This window comes from Chiloscyllium plagiosum, unplaced genomic scaffold (assembly GCF_037043375.1).
Source record: "Chiloscyllium plagiosum isolate Xiang-an unplaced genomic scaffold, Cpla_swu_hap1 HiC_scaffold_25, whole genome shotgun sequence".
In the NCBI taxonomy this organism is placed as follows: domain Eukaryota; kingdom Metazoa; phylum Chordata; class Chondrichthyes; order Orectolobiformes; family Hemiscylliidae; genus Chiloscyllium; species Chiloscyllium plagiosum.
The window spans coordinates 39874576-39895601 of NW_028270163.1; the positions used below are offsets into that span (position 1 = coordinate 39874576).

Here is a 21026-nt window from a genome sequence, read left to right on the forward strand (position 1 = left end):
TTGTTGTTTTACAATCCTTGAGATTCTGCTTTAGAGAGTAGGCCAGCATTACTCCACTATCTGCCAGATCTCACAGATATGCTCCTACCAAATGAAGATGGTGTTGGTCCCTAGATGATAATCAGGCGTGGCCGTTTCCTGCACCCCAATGCAGGAGCACAGTGACTGCTCTTGGGGTACAGTGGTAGTGTCCCTACCTCTGAGCCAGGAGGCCTATGTACAAATCCCACCTGCTCCAGAGGTGTGCATTGACATCTCTGAACAGATCGATCAGAAAATATTTCCTGGGATGCTAAGGTAACACTACTGTGAATCTCGGATGAGATGAGCTAATTCTGCACAAACCAGTAGTCAAAGCTGCAACCTCCCTGGTTCATGTGCTTAAATTACTGACTAGATACATACTCTGAACTACTGAAAACATCTGATACATTGCACAGCAAACAATTACTTGCTGCTTCTGCAAAATCCAACATAGGACATTGATAGTGTTCAGATGATGACTCTGTTCTCTATGATGCAGCTCCTTGAATGCTGGAAGGAAACATTAGGTTATGACTATTCCACATCAGAGGTTCATTATGTCAGGGCAGCCGAGTTCAGATCATTCCCAGAAAGAGAAGGGAATCAGAGGATTAAGCTTTCACAGTCAACTCAAAGTCACAGGTTAGGAGCCCGGCATCTGCCTGCTCTCCAGGCCAACATATTGTGAGGACAACAAATGGGAACATAAAATGGAAGAAAATACATTTACGAATGGAACCAAAGTAAACGCAAATCTAAAATACATGTAGTCACTTTATTTCATTTTGAAGCTATGCCTGACATTACCTTTTCATTCCTCTCCTGAATTCGTAGAGTTTCTCTCCTTCAGGAATGGAAAAGACACGAATAACTGTCCCCTGCAGAATATTCAGTGAGTGAATGATTCTCCACAATTTGGTAATCGCAGAAAAGGGCATTAAACAACTGATATCATTCAAGTACTTCAAACAGTTACAAACATTTCATAAGAAGCTTGACTATTCTAAATCTCCTGCTATAATTAGTTGTTTTCCAGCCAAACATCAAATCTGCAACATTGCATTATTTTCAAAGTCCAATAAATTGTACAACACACTAACAAATTAACAGCCCTCACTGTACCTTGTGATAAATCATTTGACATTCATAATGTCTAAAACTCAGAGTGTCGATAAACAAACATGCAAGCATAAAACTTGCTGAGGCAGTCAACAAGGAATTGTATCTGCATGAAGCAAAATGCTAATTTAGCAAAAGCAAATAGAGATCCTGAATTCAGCTCAGATGTTTTCACATAAAAAAGGGAAATGAGATTTAACCACCCTCAGCTACTAATGTGCACTTTCAGCAATTTGCTCAAGAAAAAATACCAGTGGAAAAAGGTGGAATCACAAACAGAATAATACATTAAAAAACATTCTTGTAACGTTATAGAAGCCTCTACTCAGTCCCTAAAATACTACTGAATGGAAATGTTGATCAGCACTAATGAAATCCATTGATGACTGGAAATTTGAGACATAGGATCAAACCGAAAAGCACAATCAAGCAAATTTTCAGTCACTAATGAAGGAGTGGGAAAGAATAGGATTGAGTATATATTGAGGGGCAGGGAAAATTACTTACACTCTCCCCCTCTTATTGGGAGACACTAACTCTCAGACAGTCAATGGAAAACTCCCCTCACCACTGGCTGGGAGACATTTCCTCCTCTCTCCCACATCTCTTCCCTCCTCACCCACAAAGCCCACCCAGATTCTGGTCAGGAGGTTCTTTCTCAGCACCCTGACACTCACAGAAAGACACCCTCCCACACTCAGAATAGGACCTGTCTCTAGTTGCCCTTGTGGTTGGTGTCTGAGAGGTATCACAGTCTAATAGGAAGGTAATCACTGAGCCCACGGTCATACATTCCACACTGAGACATGGTGACAACTGGAAAAGATAATGATGGGAATATATTTTTTTAAATCTTAGTGAGAGAAAATAACTTTTTTCAGTTTTAGAAGTTATTAGCCAATAAAAATTATGAATCTGGTCTATGGATTTGAGAGGTGATTGTTGTATGCACCCTAGTAATCATCTGGTAGTTGTTATTATGGTAACCTTTACAATCAACTCTATCAGAAATATAAAATTGTAATGGGGGTCAAGGACTAAACAATTAGGTAGTTGGCAGTTAAGAATAATTTTATGGAGACAAGGAAGAGGATCACAAGATGTCAACCTCTGGATTAATCCTAGTTCTACCTGCTCGGGAATCAATGAAATAGGAGTATAGAGCAGATAAATATATGGCTGGAAAGATGATGTGGATGGAGGGCTATAGATATTTGGGTTATTGGGCCAATTTGTGGGAATATGGGACCTGTACAAAATGATGGTTGAACATCTCAGAGCTGGGAATAACATCTATGGGATGCTTGCTAATGTTTGGGATAGTTTAAACAGGGGAATGAGTACCATGAAACAATGCAAAAAGAGACAGAAGGTGCACAAAGCACAGGGAGACAGAAATAGAATTACAATAAGGAACAGAAAGGCATTAGGTTAAACAGGATAAGTGGGACGGTAGTGAGGCCTAAATTAGGTGTAACCTGCATCGATATGAATGCGTGGAGTGTGATAAATTAAAGTTGATGAGCTACAGGCACAGATAGCAACAAAAGATGTTGTGACTCAAAATTGAGAATTATGGCTCAAAAAGGGGCAGGGCTGCTTATAAAATATGCTTGGATACAATTATTTGGGAAAGATGGGAAGACAGTACTAGAGCAAGAGGATGTCAGGAAGGGTAAAGGACATATGATATTTAGACAGAGTCAGGAAACAATGGAGATACATTACTGGCTACATTCCATAGGCTACCACACAGACAGGGGCAAAAACTATACAGTAGTGGCATATTTGGTGGGGTCTATACACTATTGCTATCCCAGGCTGTATTAGGGTAATTTTGGGAACAGGGTCAAAGAATCTGTGAAATTCAGGGGAATCTTCTTGATCGGTACACTCCCAACCCAATAAGAAAGGAGGCATTGCTAGATCTGGGTCTGGGGCTTGAGTAAGGTGACCTAAATGGATCAATTGTCAGTCGAGAAACTTTTAGGAAATGGTGATCATGGCATTAAATGGTTGAGGTCAGGACAGACCAGGACAAGGAGCAATGTCAAAGGAGCAATATGCACAGTTTTGGGCCCCATATCTCAGGAAGGATGTACTGGCCCTGGAGCATGTTCAGAGGAGGTTCACGAGAATGGTCCCAGGAATGAAAAGCTTAACAAATGAGGAATGTTTGAGGACTCTGGGTTTATACTCAATGGAGTTTAGAAGGATGAGAAGGGATCTAATTGAAACTTACAGAATACTGACTGGCCTGGACAGAGTTGACATTGAGAAGATGTTTCCATTGGTAGGAGAGTCTAGGACCCGAGGGCACAGCCATAGAGTAAAGACTGGAGATATGGAGAAACGTCTTCAGTCAGAGAGTGGTGAATCTATGGAATTCATTGCCATAGGAGGCTGTGAAGCCCAGATCATTGAGTATCTTTAAGACTGAGGTAGATAGGCTCTTCAGTATCAAGGGGATCAAGGATTACGGGGAGAAAGTGGGGGAATGGGATTGAGAAACGTATTTGCCATGATTGAATAGTGGAATAGACTCAATGGGTGGAATGGCCTAATTTCTGTTCCTATGTCTTATCGTCTTAAAACCATTTAACTAGAAGAGGTACATTTGCAGACCGCTAGCATGACATGACTGACTAAATGTCCGCCTTCCGAGCTGGAAACGTTCTAGGATTCCACAATACCTTTTCCGAGGCACTTGCCAGTTTTGAACCTGTGCAGTTGAAGGTCAGTGCTGCAAGTGGACCATCGTGTGCAGGAATTACAGAAATGCTGTGCTGATAGGATATAAACAGACAAATTACAAACCAAATCACTCCAATAAACTACAAATGACAGCTAATTAAAATAACATGATTTGGACTGGGCTGGACAGATTTTAAGCAGAGAATTTAATAAAGAATGTTGGTTATACAGATTGGCTGCAAGTTTTTAGTAACCCTTATACAGCATCCAGTGAGAGCACAGGAGGTTCCAAAGTACTTTGTAGGTAATGAATCGCTTTTAAGACAAACCAAAACAGAAACTGCTGGAAAAACTCAACAAATCTTGTGGCGTCTGTGGAGTGATAAAAACATTAATGTTTTGAGTCCAGTGACCCTTCTTCAGAACAATTACTTTTAATCACAGTTGTAATGTCTAATTAGATGACAGCCAAATGAGATAACTGACTGAGTAATCTCTCACAGTAATGTCTGAGGAATTAATTTTTGAGATTCCATTGCTCTTCTTGGAGTCATGTTGTTTCTGGACAAGACACTGGAACACTGTGTACAGCTCTGGTCACGCTGCTGTAAGAAAGATGTCGTTAAACTAGGAAAGTTACCGAAAAAATTTACAAGGAAGTTGGTGGAACTGAAGGGTTGAATTATAAGAAAAGGCTGGAGAGGCTGGGACTTTCTCCTTGCAGTGTAAGAGGTGTGACTTTATAGAGGCTTATAAAATCATGAGGGGCATACTTATGGTGAATAGCCAAGGTCTTTTTTCCCATGGTAGGGGTTTGCAAGACAAGAGTACATAGGTTCAAGGTGAGAAGAGAAAGGTTTAAAAGGGACCTAAGGGATAACTTTTTCACACAGGGTGGTGAATGGAATGAGTTGCCAGAGGAAGTGGTAAAGGTGGATACAATTACAACATTTAAAAGACATTTGGACAGGCAAATAGATAGGAAAGGTTTAGAGGGATATGGGCCAAACACAGGCAAATAGAACTACTTGAGTTTAGGATACTGGATGGCATGGACAAGTTGGACCGAAGGATCTGTTTCCAAGCTACATGACTCTATGAGTCTAATTATCCAATTTTGGTTTATAGGTTGTTACTGACACCTTGTACTATGCATCACTTAAATCCACATATTCCATTAAATTCAGGTTTAATTGGGATGTGGCTGTGGATAGTGGAGTAGAAATAGGGATTGAGTGGAAGATTGTGGGCAGAGGAAGGGAGATGGGGAAGGAGATTGGAGAAGGAAAGACAGAGAAGGAGAAAGGGGAAATGAAGTGGGGGGGATGGAGAGGGTGGAGCAGAGGAAGAGGGAGAATGCATAGACTGGGGTGAGGAGAGAGAGATTGAGAGAGAGAAAGTTGGAGGAGCCAGATTTGGGGGTGGGAGATGCTAGGGAGAGAGTTGATGGGGAGAGAGAGAGAGAGAGAGCGAGCCCTCACTCTCCTTCCATTATCCCCCGCATCATTCTCACTCACCTTGCTGCAGGTCATTTCAGTATTGTGGCTCTCCTCTGCGCATACACAGTTGCTTTTGTTAAAACAATGACTGCAGATGCTGGAAACCAGATTCTCGATTAGAGGTGTTGGAAAAGCACAGCAGTTCAGGCAGCATCCGAGGAGAAGTAAAATCGACGTTTCGGGCAAAAGCCCTTCATCAGGAATACAGGCAGAGTGCTCTAAAGCACTCTGCCTGTATTCCTGATGAAGGGTTTTTGCCCGAAACGTCGATTTTACTGCTCCTCGGATGCTGCCTGAACTGTTGTGCTTTTCCAGCACCACTAATCCAGAATGCCTTTGTTATTGACATGATCAGAAGTAACGGGTGATGATGTAGTGGGTGTGCAATCATGCAGAGGCGCAGCTGCTGACACTGGGCCCTGTCACAATATTCGCCTTTTTGATAACGTCCAGTGAGAGGCTAGTTAAGGCTCCAGTTTTCATGAACTGAACTAACAGCAGGAAATGTGGAGAGCCAATTGAGCTCATAACCTGATTCAAGGATGACTGTGCACCCAGTTTGTGATACAGGATTGGTCTGTCATGCAGAAGGCTTGAATTTGAACTATTGTTTCAAAAGTCACTGGAACTCAATGGATAAAGATTTCATGATCTCACTCAGCCGGAACTTAACATGGAGCACATTTTGCCACCTTTCTCACACCTCAAAGTCTGGAGGAAGCTACGAACCTCAGCCAACCAAGATCTGATCTTAAACCATCTCATCAAGTCAACTGATGAGAGTTATAGAAGGTGAATAAAAGGGATTCTCATTCTCTTACTCTCTGCAAGTTTTAAAAGACTCAGTTGCCATATTGTTGCCACCCACTTACCCTGTAATTACAGACTCACCAAGTTATTTGCATCATAAATCACTATCTCTCCTATTGTGGCATTCCCAGGATATGCCAGGTATGAGTTGGAATGATTGATGGAAAGTGCACAGAGTCCTGGAAAGAATAGACAAAACAAGATGTCAGAAAGTTCAGCCTGCGATTTGCAACTGGTGATGCACTCAAGAGTGAACTGGGAAAAGTGTGAATCAAGTCAGAACACAGAGTCACATAAGACTCAGTTACAATGGTGCACAAATTGCTTCTGAATTGTATGAGTGGGAAAGGACAGATAATTTAAAATGATGGTGCAACTGAAGGAATACTTGGCATCAGGTGTGTCACAAATAAAGACAACAATAAATAACTAATGCAGAGTAGGGTGTGAAACAAAGTTCTTAAATCTCACTCCAATCAAATGGGAGAAATAAACCAAGAACTTGCATTAGAATAGCACTATTCATATCCTTGGGTTGTCATCAAATTACTTGTGAAGTCTAACAAACTGTAAGCAAACAGCATAGTCAATTCTTGCACATTAGAATCCCACACACAAAAATTTGAGAAACAGTTTGGTAGTGTTCATTGAGCAACACAGTAAATGTTTGACTTGAGCACCAGGAGATATTCGCTGAAAAAGTTCAAATAATGTCATGGGATCTTTCACAGCCTCCCAGCAAGGCAGAATGGGCCAATTTCACATCTTATCTTAAAGTGTGCATGTTAATACTATATTCACACACAGTGAAACATCAGTCTGGATTATGGCTGGAAGTTTCCTCGGACCCTCTACCACTTCACTACAGTAACCTCACTGTAAATGTGACTGAACTTGTACTTCTGCATCATATTCCTGCTAACAAAGACATTAAATTATAGATATTTCACTTGCAGACTGTGGTCATTCAAAGAACAAGGTAAGGTCTCCAGGCTCATCACTGAATTGTGTGTATGACTTTGCAGGCCACGTTCTACCTCTCTCACTTGTTTTCTCTTTCTGTGGCCAAGTGGCTCCTTCTGCTTGTTGGTTTCAGTTTCTACCACCATCTTCCCTTCTGCCTCTTCCCAAAAGATTTCATCAAAGAAGAGAAAATAGCTGCCAGACCTATCTACACAGAAAAGACAGCTTTAGACTCTGACAAAGCAGATGCAGTAGAGACAGGCATCAGGTAAAACCTGGCAGGCAAAAGGAAAAAGGGTAGAAACTAAAATTATTTTTGTAGCATCAGGAGAGCTCTATAAGAAGAATGTGAGTTGCTTCTGTTGCCTGGAAAATAGCCCTGTATTTGGATCAAATGTTAACCAGATCATTTGTGATGCAAAATTCTCTTCTCTTCACCGCTCACATCTAATTTTAGGCTCCACAAATGACATAAGATTTCATCCACATTACCAAATAACAGTTTTAGGCCAATAAAGTTGTGCATAAAGTTGTGAACTGTTCCAATGCTGTGTTAAGTTGAACATAACTGTGGCTGTTAGAAACTACTTTGGTTCAGAAACATCTCAGCATTTTTGATTTTGCCAATACTATCTCCAGGAAGTTCCTATAGGTTACGTCTTGCTTTCAGAATATAACTATAAGTGACGGAATTTTTCAAGAAGTTCCTGCCACTGTTCAGTGCATTAAATACATTGGGAAAAATAGCTGAGACTTAAATCAAATACAGCCAGTCAAATTGATTGGGGTAATCATTGATATTTGTAAACGCTTCAATGTCTCAACACCTTTTCTGCTCACTTTGAGCAATATTTCGGCAGAGAGGTAACACCTATTCCAACAAGTCCTGACGAACCTATTCCAACAGACACTGCATCAGAGGTCTGATCAGTTTTCCTTCGTGTGAATCCAAGGAAAGTGATGGGAGCAGACGGAGTACCAGGCCGTGCACTCAGGGCATGCACAGATCAACTGGCAGAGGCCTTCTCGGACATCTTCAACCTGTCCCTGCAGCAGGTCACTGTCCCTGCCTGTTTCAAGAGGGCCAACATCAAGCCTGTGCCTAAGAAGGCTCATACAGCATGTCTCAATGACTACCGCCCAGTGGCCCTAACTTCAGTGGTCATGAAGTGCTTTGAAAGGCTGGTCATGGCATTAATCAACTCCAGCCTCCCCACTACTCTTGACCCACTCCAATTTGCCTACTGGACCAACAGATCCATGTCAGATGCCATATCACTTGCCCTTCACTCCTCCAGAGAAGATCTTGACACCAAGAACAGCTATATAAGAATCCTACTCATTGACAACAGGTCAGCCTTCAACATTATTATCGCCTTGAGACTGATTACTAAAATTAGTGGTAGTTCAGTGGTTAGCACTGCTGCCTCACAGCGCCTGGGACCCGGGTTAAATTCCTGCCTCGGGCAACTGTTTGTGTGGACATTCTCCACGTGTCTGTGTGGGTTTCCTCTGGGTGCTCCAGTTTCCTCTCACAATTCAAATATTTGCAGGTTAGGTGAACTGGCCATGCTAAATTGACCGTAGTGTTAGGTGCATTAGTCAGGGGTGAATGTAGGGAATGGATCTGGATGGGTTGACCTTCGGAGGGTCAGTGTGGACTTGTTGGGCTGAAGGGCCTGTTTCCACACTGTAGGGAATCTAATCTAATCTTGGACTAAGCCCCACTCTCTGCAGTTGGATCCTCAGCTTCCTGACCCACAGGCCACAATCAGGGAAGATTGGGGACAATATTTCAGCATCACTAATACTCAACCCTGGAGCCCCCCAGGGATTCATACTCAGCCCTCTCATTGCTAGCAAAACCAAGGAACTCATTATTGACTTTAAGCTGGATGTTACTCATGACCCACTACACATTAACAGCACAGAGGTGGAACGAGTGGAGAGTGTCAAGCTCCTGGGAGTGGTCATCCATAACAAGCTTTCTTAGACTCTTCATGTGGACGCACTGGTTACAAAGACCCAACAACGTCTCTTCTTCCTCAGGCAGCTGAGGAAAGTTGGCATGACAGTAGATACCCTTGCCAACTTTTATAGGTGCGCCATCGAGAGCATTTTGTCTGGATGTTTCACTCCCTGGTATGGCAACTGTACCAGTCAAGATCAGAGACGGTTACAAGAGAGTGATGAACTCAGCCCGGACAATCACAAAGGCCAACCTCCCATCTATAGAATCCATCTACCAGGCCCGCTGTCAAGGAAAGGCCGCCAGCATTCTCAAAGATCCATCCAACCCTGGCAGTGTTTTTCTACAACCTCTACCATCGGGGAGAGGGTACAGAAGCCTGAACACAAGCACCAGCCGGTTTCGAAATAGTTTCTATCCTACTGTTGTTAGAATACTGAATGGACTCACAAACTCTTACCATTTGCCTGTACCTGTGTTTTTGTTTTTGCCACTGTTTACCTATTATTTACTTATCAATGTTATTTAACTATGTGATCTACCTGTATTGCTCACAAGACAAAGCTTTTCACTGTGCCTCGGTACACGTGACAACAAATTCAATTCAATTCAATAAATCCATGACTGATCAAAACAAATGGAATCCAGGAGAACAAGAGAAAACAGGTTTATCCAGAGATTGGTTAAAGTATGGAACATACCAACACATAGCTGAGATGAACAGAAAAAATCCAGTTAAGGGGAGCTTGAGAACAAAATAGAAGGAGGGGATTAGATTTAGGGGTTGGGGAGGAGGGAAAGGAGTTAGCTCGAGTTGAACACAAACACCAGCAGAAACTGGTTGGATTGTCTGACCTGCTTTGGAATTGTATGTTTTGTAAAATTCTGTCTAATACTCTCTCATTTACATGCTATTATGCTTCAGCAAGACAGTAATGACTCAAAGAAACCTTCTGGAATTTTGAGTCCAGACATTTAGCAATTTGAAACTGATTTGAAACAATTTAACCCACCTGTGCGGTTTGGTGGTATATCCTGAATAGTTTTCAGTAACTTCAAGTCCTTGATGTTATGAATGTAAATGGACTCCTCCAAACAAACTACCAACCTCTGTAGTGAGAAAATAAAGTTCATGTTAAAAATGAATTAAATGTAAGGCTAAAAGCTGGCGGACATCTGACTGAGGTGGACAAATTTCTGATGGACACAGACAGGGCAGACAGGGAGAAGCTTTTCCCTAGTTGAGGGATTAATAACCAGGGGACACAATTTTAAGATGAGGAGGTTTTGGAAAGTTCTTATCCCAAATGGTTGTGAGTATCTGGAACTCTATGCCTAAAAGGGTGATAGAGGCAGGAAGCCTCAAAACATTTAAAAATGACTTTGGTAAATCATAGCATAGAAAGCTACAGACAGATGAGATTAGAATAGATGAATGTTTAACGACCGCAGTGTGGACACGATGGGCTGAAGGACATCTTTCAACGCTGTACAGATCCGATATACAATGTTGGGGTTTAGACAATATTTGGTCTTGACTGGCAACATACCTGTTAGAACTGAAGAAATAGTTTCAAGAATGCACTCCAAAAGAGCATCTCTGAAACAACACACTGCACTCTGCTGGTGTGCAGCTCATTACAGCACACACCTAAGGATTCAATCCCAATACAAACTGCCTGTGTGAATGATAAACACCAATGCAGACTGTTGGGACTGTTTCTCTTATGATTTCCATTTAAGCCTATTAAAATTTGTATAGAAGTCGAATTACATGAAGCACACAGTCAGATAGAAAAACATAGCCAGTCTTCCCTCAATTCAGATTAACCGACCAACATGTTTTGAAATAAAATCTCAAATCAATCCAATTAGGTTTAGCCAGCAAATATTATTACATTGGGAAACGACAGCTGTTATACTTGACACTAAAACTGTATCTGGATGATTAAGTAGCAAATCGAGAACAGCATATGTACCAGTAACAATGTACAACTGCTCTGAAAGGAATCTTTCAGCCATTATCTAGATTGTAGAGTCTGCTTTCAATTTACAAAACAATGAAGTGCTGTTGACAACTGGTGGTGGTGGGGGTTGGTGGAGAACGAAAGAGGTAACTTCCCTTGAAATAGTGTTTTACACGATTTCAGGATACATTAACATACTTCTGAAGTCTGGTTTACACACCAGATTCCACAAACAGCAAAAGATTAATGTTTGTCAGGTCACACAAATCCCCTCAACCCCATCAAATACAAGTTTTCATCCCCCTGAGTGGGGAGGCAGGGCCCAAACCAGAAATCTCATCTGAAAGTGGCGTCTTTGCAAATACAGCATTCCTCTATTGCACTGGGGTATCAAGAGGGAGGTGGCGGTGGTGTAGCGGTAATAGCACTGGTCTTATAATTCACAGTCCCTCATGTTCTGGGGACATGTGTATGAATCCCATCATAGCAGATAGTGAAATCTGAATTCAATAAAACATAATCTGGAATTTTTAAAAAGGTTGGTCTAATGGTGATCACGTAATCATTGTCCATTATCCTAAAAGCCCATCTGGTTCAGTAATGTACTCACGGGAAGAAAATCTAGTGTCCTTACCTGGTCTGTCCTACACATGATTCCAAACCCATAGCAATGTGGTTGACCCTTAACTACCCTCTGAAATGCCCTGGCAAACCACTCAGTTCAGGGCAATAAGGAACAGGCCATAACCGCTGGTCCAGCCACAACTGAGACCCACTTCCCCTGAACAAATAAAAGCAAATACGCTCAAGGGGCAGCACGGTGGCTCAGTGGTTAGCACTGCTGCCTCTCAGCGCCAAGGACCTGGGTTTGATTCCTGCCTTGGTTGCCAGTGTGGACTTTGCACATTCTCCCCAACTCTGTGTGGGTTTCCTCCAGGTGCTCCGGTTTCCTCTCACAATCCAAAGATGTGCAGTTTAGGTGAATTGGCTATGCTAAATTACCCATAGTGTTAGGAACATTAGTCAGGGGTAAATATAGGGGAATGGGACTGGGCGGGTTACTCTTCAGAGGGTTGGTGTGGACTTAAGAGTCATAGAGTCATAGAGATGTACAGCATGGAAACAGACCCTTCGGTCCAACCCGTCCACGTCGACCAGATATCCCAACCCAATCTAGTCCCACCTGCCAGCACCCGCCCCATATCCCTCCAAACCTTCCTATTCATATACCCATCCAAATGCCTCTTAAATGTTGCAATTGTACCAGCCTCCACCACATCCTCTGGCAGCTCATTCCATACACGTACCACCCTCTGCGTGAAAAAGTTCCCCCTAAGTTCTCTTTTATATCTTTCCCCTCTCACCCTCAACCTATGCTCTCTCGTTCTGGACTCCCCGACCCCAGGGAAAAGACTTTGTCTATTTATCATATCCATGCCCCTCATAATTTTGTAAACCTCTATAAAGTCACCCTTCAGCCTCCAACGCTCCAGGGAAAACAGCCCCAGCCTATTCAGCCTCTCCCTGTAGCTCAGATCCTCCAACCTTGGCAACATCCTTGTAAATCTTTACTGAACCCTTTCAAGTTTCTTTTCAATAGGAAGGACACCAGAATTACACGCAATATTCCAACAGTGGCCTAACTAATGTTCTGTACAACCGCAACATGACCTCCCAACTCCTGTACTCAATACTCTAACCAATAAAGGAAAGCATACTAAATGCGTTCTTCACTATCCTATCTACCTGCGACTCCACTTACAAGGAGCTATGAACCTGCACTCCAAGGTCTCTTTGTTCAGCAACACTCCCTAGGACCTTACCATTAAGTGTATTTCCTGCTAAGATTTGCTTTCCCAAAATGCAGCACCTCGCATTTATCTGAATTAAACTCCATCTGCCACTTCTCAGCACATTGGCCCATCTGGTCAAGATCCTGTTGTAATCTGAGGTAACCTTCTTCACTGTCCACTACACCTCCAATTTTGGTGTCATCTGCAAACTTACTAACTGTACCTCTTATACTCGCATCCAAATCATTTATGTAAATGACAAAAAGTAGAGGGCCCAACACCGATCCTTGTGGCACTCCAATGGTCACAGGCCTCCAGTCTGAAAAACAACCTTCCACCACCATCCTCTGTCTTCTACCTTTGAACCAGTTCTGTATCCAAATGGCTAGTTCTCCCTGTATTCCATGAGATCTAACCTTGCTAATCAGTCTCCCATGGGGAACCCTGTCGAACGCCTTAATGAAGTCCATGTAGATCACATCTACTGCTCTGCCCTCATCTATCTTTTTTGTTACTTCATCAAAAAACTCAATCAAGTTTGTGAGACATGATTTCCCACACACAAAGCCATGTTGACTATCTCGAATCAGTCCTTGCCTTTCCAAATACATGTACATCCTGTCCCTCAGGATTCCCTCCAACAACTTGCCCACCACCGAGGTCAGGCTCACTGGTCTATAGTTCCCTGGCTTGTCCTTACCGCCCTTCTTAAACAGTGGCACCACACTAGCCATCCTCCAGTCTTCCAGCACCTCACCTGTGACTATCGATGATACAAATATCTCAGCAAGAGGCCCAGCAATTACTTCTCCAGCTTCCCACAGAGTTCTCGGGTACACTTGATCAAGTCCTGGGGATTTATCCACTTTTAACCGTTTCAAGACATCCAGCACTTCCTCCTCTGTAATCTGGACATTTTGCAAGATGTCACCATCTATTTCCCTACAGTCTATATCTTCCATATCCTTTTCCACAGTAAATACTGATGCAAAATATTCATTTAGTATCTCCCCCATTTTCTGTGGCTCCACACAAAGGCCGCCTTGCTGATCTTTGAGGGGCCCTATTCTCTCCCTAGTCACCCTTTTGTCCTTAATATATTTGTAAAAACCCTTTGGATTCTCCTTAATTCTATTTGCCAAAGCTATCTCATGTCCCCGTTTTGCTCTCCTGATTTCCCTCTTAAGTATACTCCTACTTTCTTTATACTCTTCTAAGGATTCATTCAATCTATCCTGTCTATACCTGACATACGCTTCCTTCTTTTTCTTAACCAAACCCTCAATTTCTTTAGTCATCCAGCATTCCCTATACCTACCAGCCTTCCCTTTCACCCTGACAGGAATATACTTTCTCTGGATTCTTGCTATCTCATTTCTGAAGGCTTCCCATTTTCCAGCCGTCCCTTCACCTGCAAACATCTGCCTCCGATCAGCTTTTGAAAGTTCTTGCCTAATTGGCCATTCTCCAATTTAGAACTTCAACTTTTAGATCTGGTCTATCCTTTTCCATCACTATTTTAAAACGAATAGAATTATGGTCACTGGCCCCAAAGTGCTCCACCACTGACATCTCAGTCACCTGCCCTGTCTTATTTCCCAAGAGTAGGTCAAGTTTTGCACCTTCTCTAGTAGGTACAACCACATACTGAATAAGAAAATTGTCTTGTACACACTTAAGAAATTCCTCTCCATCTAAACCTTTAACACTATGGCAGTCCCAGTTGATATCTGGAAAATTAAAATCCCCTACGATAACCAACATATTAATCTTACAGATAGCTGAGATCTCCTTACAAGTTTGTTTCTCAATTTCCCTCTGACTATTGGGGGGGTCTATAATACAATCCCAATAAGGTGATCATCCCTTTCTTATTTCTTAGTTCCATCCAAATAACTTCCCTCGATGTATTTCCAGGAATATCCTCCCTTAGCACAGCTGTAATGCTATCCCTTATCAAAATTGCCACTCCCCCACCTCTTTTGCCTCCCTTTCTATCCTTCCTGTAGCATTTGTATCTTGGAACATTCAGCTGCTAGTCCTGCCCATCCCTGAGCCATGTTTCCGTAATTGCTATGATATCCCAGTCCCATGTTCTTAATCATGCCCTGAGTTCATCTGCCTTCCCTGTTAGGCCCCTTGCATTGAAATAAATGCAGTTTAATTTATTAGTCCTACCTTGTCCCTGCCTGCCTTGACTGTTTGACTCACTTCTGTTCTCAGCTGTACCCGTCTCAGATCGATCTCTTTCCTCACTATCTCCCTGGGTCCCACCCCCGACCCACCTTACTAGTTTAAATCCTCCCAAACAGTTCCAGCAAATTTCCCTGCCAGTATATTAGTCCCCTTCCAATTTAGGTGCAATCCATCCTTCTTGTACAGGTCACTTCTACCCCAAAAGAGATTCCAATGATCCAAAAATGTGAATACTTCTCCCATACACCAGCTCCTCAGCCATGCATTCATCTGCTCTACCCTATTCCTGCCCTCACTAGCTTGGAGCACTGGGAGTAATCCAGATATTACTACCCTTGAGGACCTCCTTTTTAAATTTCTACCTAACTCTCTGTAATCTCCCTTCAGAGTCTAACCTTTTCCCTTCCAATGTCATTGGTTCCAATGTGGACAATGACCTCCTGCTGGCCCCTCTCCCCCGTGAGAACATTCTGCACCCTCTCTGAGACATCCTTGATCCTGGCACCAGGGAAACAACACACCATTCTGCTTTTTCTCTGCTGGCCACAGAAACGTCTATCTGTACCTCTGACTACAGAATCCCCTAACACAATTGATCTCTTGGAAGCCGACGTACCCCTCGTTGCATTAGAGCCAGTCTCAATACCAGAAACCTGGCTGTTTGTGCTACATTCCCCTGAGAATCCATCACCCCCTACATTTTCCAAAACTGCATACCTGTTTGAAATGGGTATATCCACAAAAGACGCCTGCTTTAGTTGCCTACCTCTCTTACCCTTCCTGGAGTTAACCCATCTATGTGACTGTATCTGAGACTTTTCCCCCTTTCTATAACTGCCATCCATCACATCCTGCTGCTGTTGCAAATTCCTCATCGCTTCTATCTGTCTCTCCAACCGATCCACTTGATCTGATAAGATTTGCATCCAACAGCATTTATGGCAGATATAATCTGCAGTATCCCTTAAACTCTGTTTAAACTCCCACATCTGACAAGAAGTACATATCACTGCAAAGGCCATTTTTGCTCCTTCACAATCTAAAGACCCAGAAAATAACACTGTCTTATTCCTCTACAAACACTGCCACAGGTTAAATTAATAGCTATGGCTTGTATTTTAAGTTTAATCAAGAGACTTATCTCCAAAAACATATAATCAAGAAAGAATCCATTGTACCCACTACTGCAGCCTTTCTCTTGGACAGACTTAAAACAACAATTAACTTATCTGATTCTGTGCTGTGAACTTCGCCCAACAGTTCCTCCAAGATTAGTTGTGAATTTCACTGTTTGTTAATTTTCCCAGATGCACTCCGATGTCCAGCGATACACAAATTCAAACAGCAAAGGCAGTAACTGTGCAGGTTCTCTCTCTCTCCTGGACTGTCCTCACCATGTGCTTCCTTTGTCTGCTCTTCTCCCTTTTAAGCTGCTGTTGTTTTGACTTTTTTTTCCCAAAATAATGCAATAGCATATAAAACAGTACCCTCTTTGTTGACAGGAAGGAATAACAAGCCCACAGAACGATTGATGACTAGAAATATTCAGGATACTATGAGAAGGAAAAGAGAGACTTTAAGCAGGGACAAGGGAGTATTAATGCAGTATAGCAAGTGCAGACTGGAGCTTAAGAAAGCAATTAGGAAAACAAAGAGGGGATATGAGGAAGATCTGGTTGGTATAAGTGGGAAAAATCACGTTATTCTTTAAATACCTCAATGGGAAGAGGATAAACAGGGAAAGAGTAGGGCCCATTAGGGACTAGCAGGGCAATCTGTATGTGGAGCCAGAGTGCTGGTAGAGTGTTGAACCAATACTTTACATCAGTTTTCACTCAAGAGAATGAAGAATGAAGGTTTGGAACCCAGGTGAGAGATTGTGAGGTGCTTAATCAAATTCACATAGGGAAGGACAACGTATTGGAGATGTTGGCAGGTTTAAAGGTGGCCAAATCTGCAGGTTTGGATGAATTGTGTCCCACGTTGCTGTGGGCACCAAGGAAGGAGACTGCAGGGGCATTGACCCAAATTTTTAATTTGTCTCTGGCCATGGGGGGAGTACTGGAGAACAGCTAATATGGTTCCAACATTTAAGAAGGGTTGTAGAGACAAGCTAGAGAATTACATACCAGTCTCATGTCAGTGATTGGGTAACTACTGGATAAAATTCTGAAGGAGAGCATCTATCACCACTTGGAGAGGCGAAGCTTAATCAGGGATAGTCAACATGCCTTTGTCAGATTGAATTTGACTGTATTTTTGGGGGAGGTGACCAGGGATGTTGTAAAGATATACAGTACGTGAACAGATCCTTCGGTCCAAGTTGTCCATGCCAACCAGGTTTCCCAAACTAAATTAATCCCATTTGCCTACTTTTGGCCCCCATCCCTCGAAGTTGAGAGTGTGGTGCTGGAAAAGCACAATCGGTCAGGCAGCATCCGAGGAGCAGGAGAATCGATGTATCGGGCTAAAGCCCTTCATCAGGAATGAGGTCACGAAACTACATATCCCTCTAAACCTTTCCTACCTCATGTACCAATGAGAGTTGATGTAGTTTATATAGATTTCAGCAAAGCCTTTGGCAAGGTGCCACACAGGACGTTTATCAAGAAGACAAATACACAAAGCACACAGTGTAATTTGATAAAGTGGACTCAAAATTGGGCCAGTTAGACAGACAGAGGGTGATGACAGAGGCTGCTGTCGTAACTGGAAGCCAGTGACTAGTGGCATACTACAGGGGTCTGGGTCCCCAATTATTCATCATTTATATAAATAACATAGATGACTGTGTGGAGGGGGGAGCTGGATTAGTAAGCTTGTGGATGATGCAAAGATCGGTCAGGTGGTTAACAGTGAGGTTGAGTTTCTTGAGCTACAAGAAGACATAAACGGGATGATCAAATGAAATTCAACCCTGAAAAATGTGAGGTTATACACTTCGGAAGGAATAATTTGATGAGAAAGTGTTCAATAAACAGCATGACATAGGAAGTACTGTAGAACAAATAGGCTTTGGGGCGATTGTTCACAGAGCTCTGAAAGCAGAAGGACAGGTTAGTAGGATGGTGAAAAAGGCATATGGGATACTTGCCCTTTATCAATCGAGGCACAGATTACAAGAGCAGGGAAGTCATGCTGGAGCTGTATAGAACTTTGGTGAGCCCACAGCTGGAGTACTGTGTGCAGTTCTGGTCACCACACTACAGCAAGGAGATGATTGCACTAAATTGAATGAATTGAATTTATTGTCATGTTACCAAGGCACAATGAAAAGCTTTGCCTTGCGAGCAATACAGGCAGATCACAGAGTTAAGTAGCATAAATAAGTAAATAATAGGTAAACAGCGGCAAAAACAAAAACACAGGTACAGGTGAATGTTAAGAGTTTGAGATTCCATTCAGTATTCTAACAACAGTGGGGTAGAAACTGTTCTGAAACCAGCTGGTGCGTGTGTTCAGGCTTCTGTACCTTCTGCCTGAAGATAGAGGTTGTAGAAAAACATTGCCAGGCTGGGATGGATCTTAAAAAATGCTGGTAGCCTTTCCTTGACAGTGAGTAGATGGCTTCTATAGATGGGAGGTTGGCCCTTGTGATTGCCCGGGCCAAGTTCACCACTCTCTGTAATTGTCTCCAATCTTGAATGGTACTGTTGCCATACCGGGTAGTGATACATCTAGACCGAATGCTGTCGATGGCACACCTATAAAAGTTGGCAAGGGTATTCACCGTCATGCCAACTTTCCTCAACTGCCTGAGGAAGAAGAGACGTTGTTGGGTCTTTGTAACCAGTGCGTCCACATGAAGAGTCCAAGAAAGCTTGTTGTGGATGACCACTCCCAGGAGCTTGACACTCTCCACTTGTTCCACCTCTGTGCTGTTAATGTGTAGGGGGGCATGAGTAACATCCAGCTGAAAGTCAATAATGAGTTCCTTGGTTTTGCCGGCATTGAGAGCTAGGTTGTTCTCAGTGCACCATCTTTCCAGGTCTTCCACCTCCTGTCTGTAGTCTGTTTTGTCTCCATCTGAGATTCGACCGACAATGGTGGTGTCATCAGCAAACTTGTAAATGGCATTAGTCTGGTATTTGGCAATGCAGTCATGGGTATACAGTGAGTATAGTATGTGGCTGAGTACGCACCCCTGAGGGTCCCCAGTGTTGAGTGTTAGTGAGGATGACAAATTGTCTCCAATCTTCACTGATTGTGGCCTGTGGGTCAGGAAACTGAGCATCCAGTTGCAAAGGGTACGGCTTAGTCCAAGATCACTAAGTTTAGTAATCAGTCTCGAGGGGATAATAGTGTTGAAGGCTGACTGTAGTCAATAAGTAGGATTCTTACATAGCTGGAGGAGAAAGTGAGGACTGCAGATGCTGGAGATCAGAGCTGAAAATGTGTTGCTGGAAAAGCGCAGCAGGTCAGGCAGCATCCAAGGAACAGGAGAATCGACGTTTCGGGCATAAGCCCTTCTTCAGGAATGAGGAAAGTGTGTCTAGCCGGCTAAGATAAAATGTAGGGAGGAGGGACTTGGGGGAGGGGCGTTGGAAATGCGATAGGTGGAAGGAGGTCAAGGTGAGGGTGATAGGCCGGAGTGGGGTGGGGGCGGAGAGGTCAGGAAGAAGATTGCAGGTTAGGAAGGCGGTGCTGAGTTCGAGGGATTTGACTGACTCAAGGGCAGATGAGGAAACCGGAGAAATCTGAGTTCATCCCTTGTGGTTGGAGGGTTCCTAGGCGGAAGATGAGGCGTTCTTCCTCCAACCGTCGTGTTGCTATGGTCTGGCGATGGAGGAGTCCAAGGACCTGCATGTCTTTGGTGGAGTGGGAGGGGGAGTTGAAGTGTTGAGCCACGGGGTGGTTGGGTTGGTTGGTCCGTGTGTCCCAGAGGTGTTCTCTGAAACGTTCCGCAAGTAGGCGGCCTGTCTCCCCAATATAGAGGAGGCCACATCGGGTGCAGCGGATGCAGTAAATGATGTGAGTGGAGGTGCAGGTGAATTTGTGGCGGATATGGAAGTATCCCTTGGGGCCTTGGAGGGAAGGAAGGGGGGAGGTGTGGGCGCAAGTTTCTCTGAAAAGACCACTCCCTCCGTGACTCCCTCGTAAGGTCCACACCCCCCACCAACCCAACCTCCAATCCCGGCACCTTCCCCTGCAACCGCAAGAAATGTAAAATTGGAGGTTGGGTTGGTGGGGGATGTGGACCTTACGAGGGAGTCACGGAGGGAGTGGTCTTTTCAGAGAAACTTGCGCCCACACCTTCCCCCTTACTTCTCTCCAAGGCCCCAAGGGATACTTCCATATCCACCACAAATTCACCTGCACCTCCACTCACATCATTTACTGCATCCGCTGCACCCGATGTGGCCTCCTCTATATTGGGGAGACAGGCCGCCTACTTGCGGAACGTTTCAGAGAACACCTCTGGGACACACGGACCAACCAACCCAACCACCCCGTGGCTCAACACTTCAACTCCCCCTCCCACTCCACCAAAGACATGCAGGTCCTTGGACTCCTCCATCGCCAGACCATAGCAACACGACGGTTGGAGGAAGAGCGCCTCATCTTCCGCCTAGGAACCCTCCAACCACAAGGGATGAACTCAGATTTCTCCAGTTTGCTCATCTCCCCTCCCCCCACCTTGAGTCAGTCAAATCCCTCGAACTCAGCACCGCCTTCCTAACCTGCAATCTTCTTCCTGACCTCTCTGCCCCCACCCCACTCCGGCCTATTACCCTCACCTTGACCTCCTTCCACCTATTGCATTTCCAACACCCCTCTCCCAAGTCCTTCCTCCCTACCTTTTATCTTAGCCTGCTAGACACACTTTCCTCATTCCTGAAGAAGGGCTTATGCCCGAAACGTCGATTCTCTTATTCCTTGGATGCTGCCTGACTTGCTGCGCTTTTCCAGCAACACATTTTCAGCTTCTTACATAGCTGTTCTTGGTGTCAAGATGTTCTAGGCAGGAGTGAAGGGCAAGTGATATGGCATC

At 43.7% G+C, this 21026-nt stretch overlaps 1 protein-coding gene across 5 annotated transcripts in view; it reads right to left on the reverse strand.

Moving 5' to 3' along the window:
- LOC122562187 (WD repeat domain phosphoinositide-interacting protein 1) overlaps positions 1–21026 on the reverse strand; it is a 103811-nt gene that overhangs the window by 36959 nt on the left and 45826 nt on the right. For all 5 annotated transcript variants that reach the window (XM_088000633.1, XM_043714833.2, XM_043714834.2 and 2 more), the window contains 4 exons: positions 10092–10188; positions 6228–6325; positions 3837–3929; positions 832–902 (listed from right to left, as the gene is read on the reverse strand). In XM_088000633.1, the coding sequence (XP_087856759.1) occupies positions 832–902; positions 3837–3929; positions 6228–6325; positions 10092–10188 (359 nt within the window). The remainder of the gene's footprint in view (positions 1–831; positions 903–3836; positions 3930–6227; positions 6326–10091; positions 10189–21026) is intronic.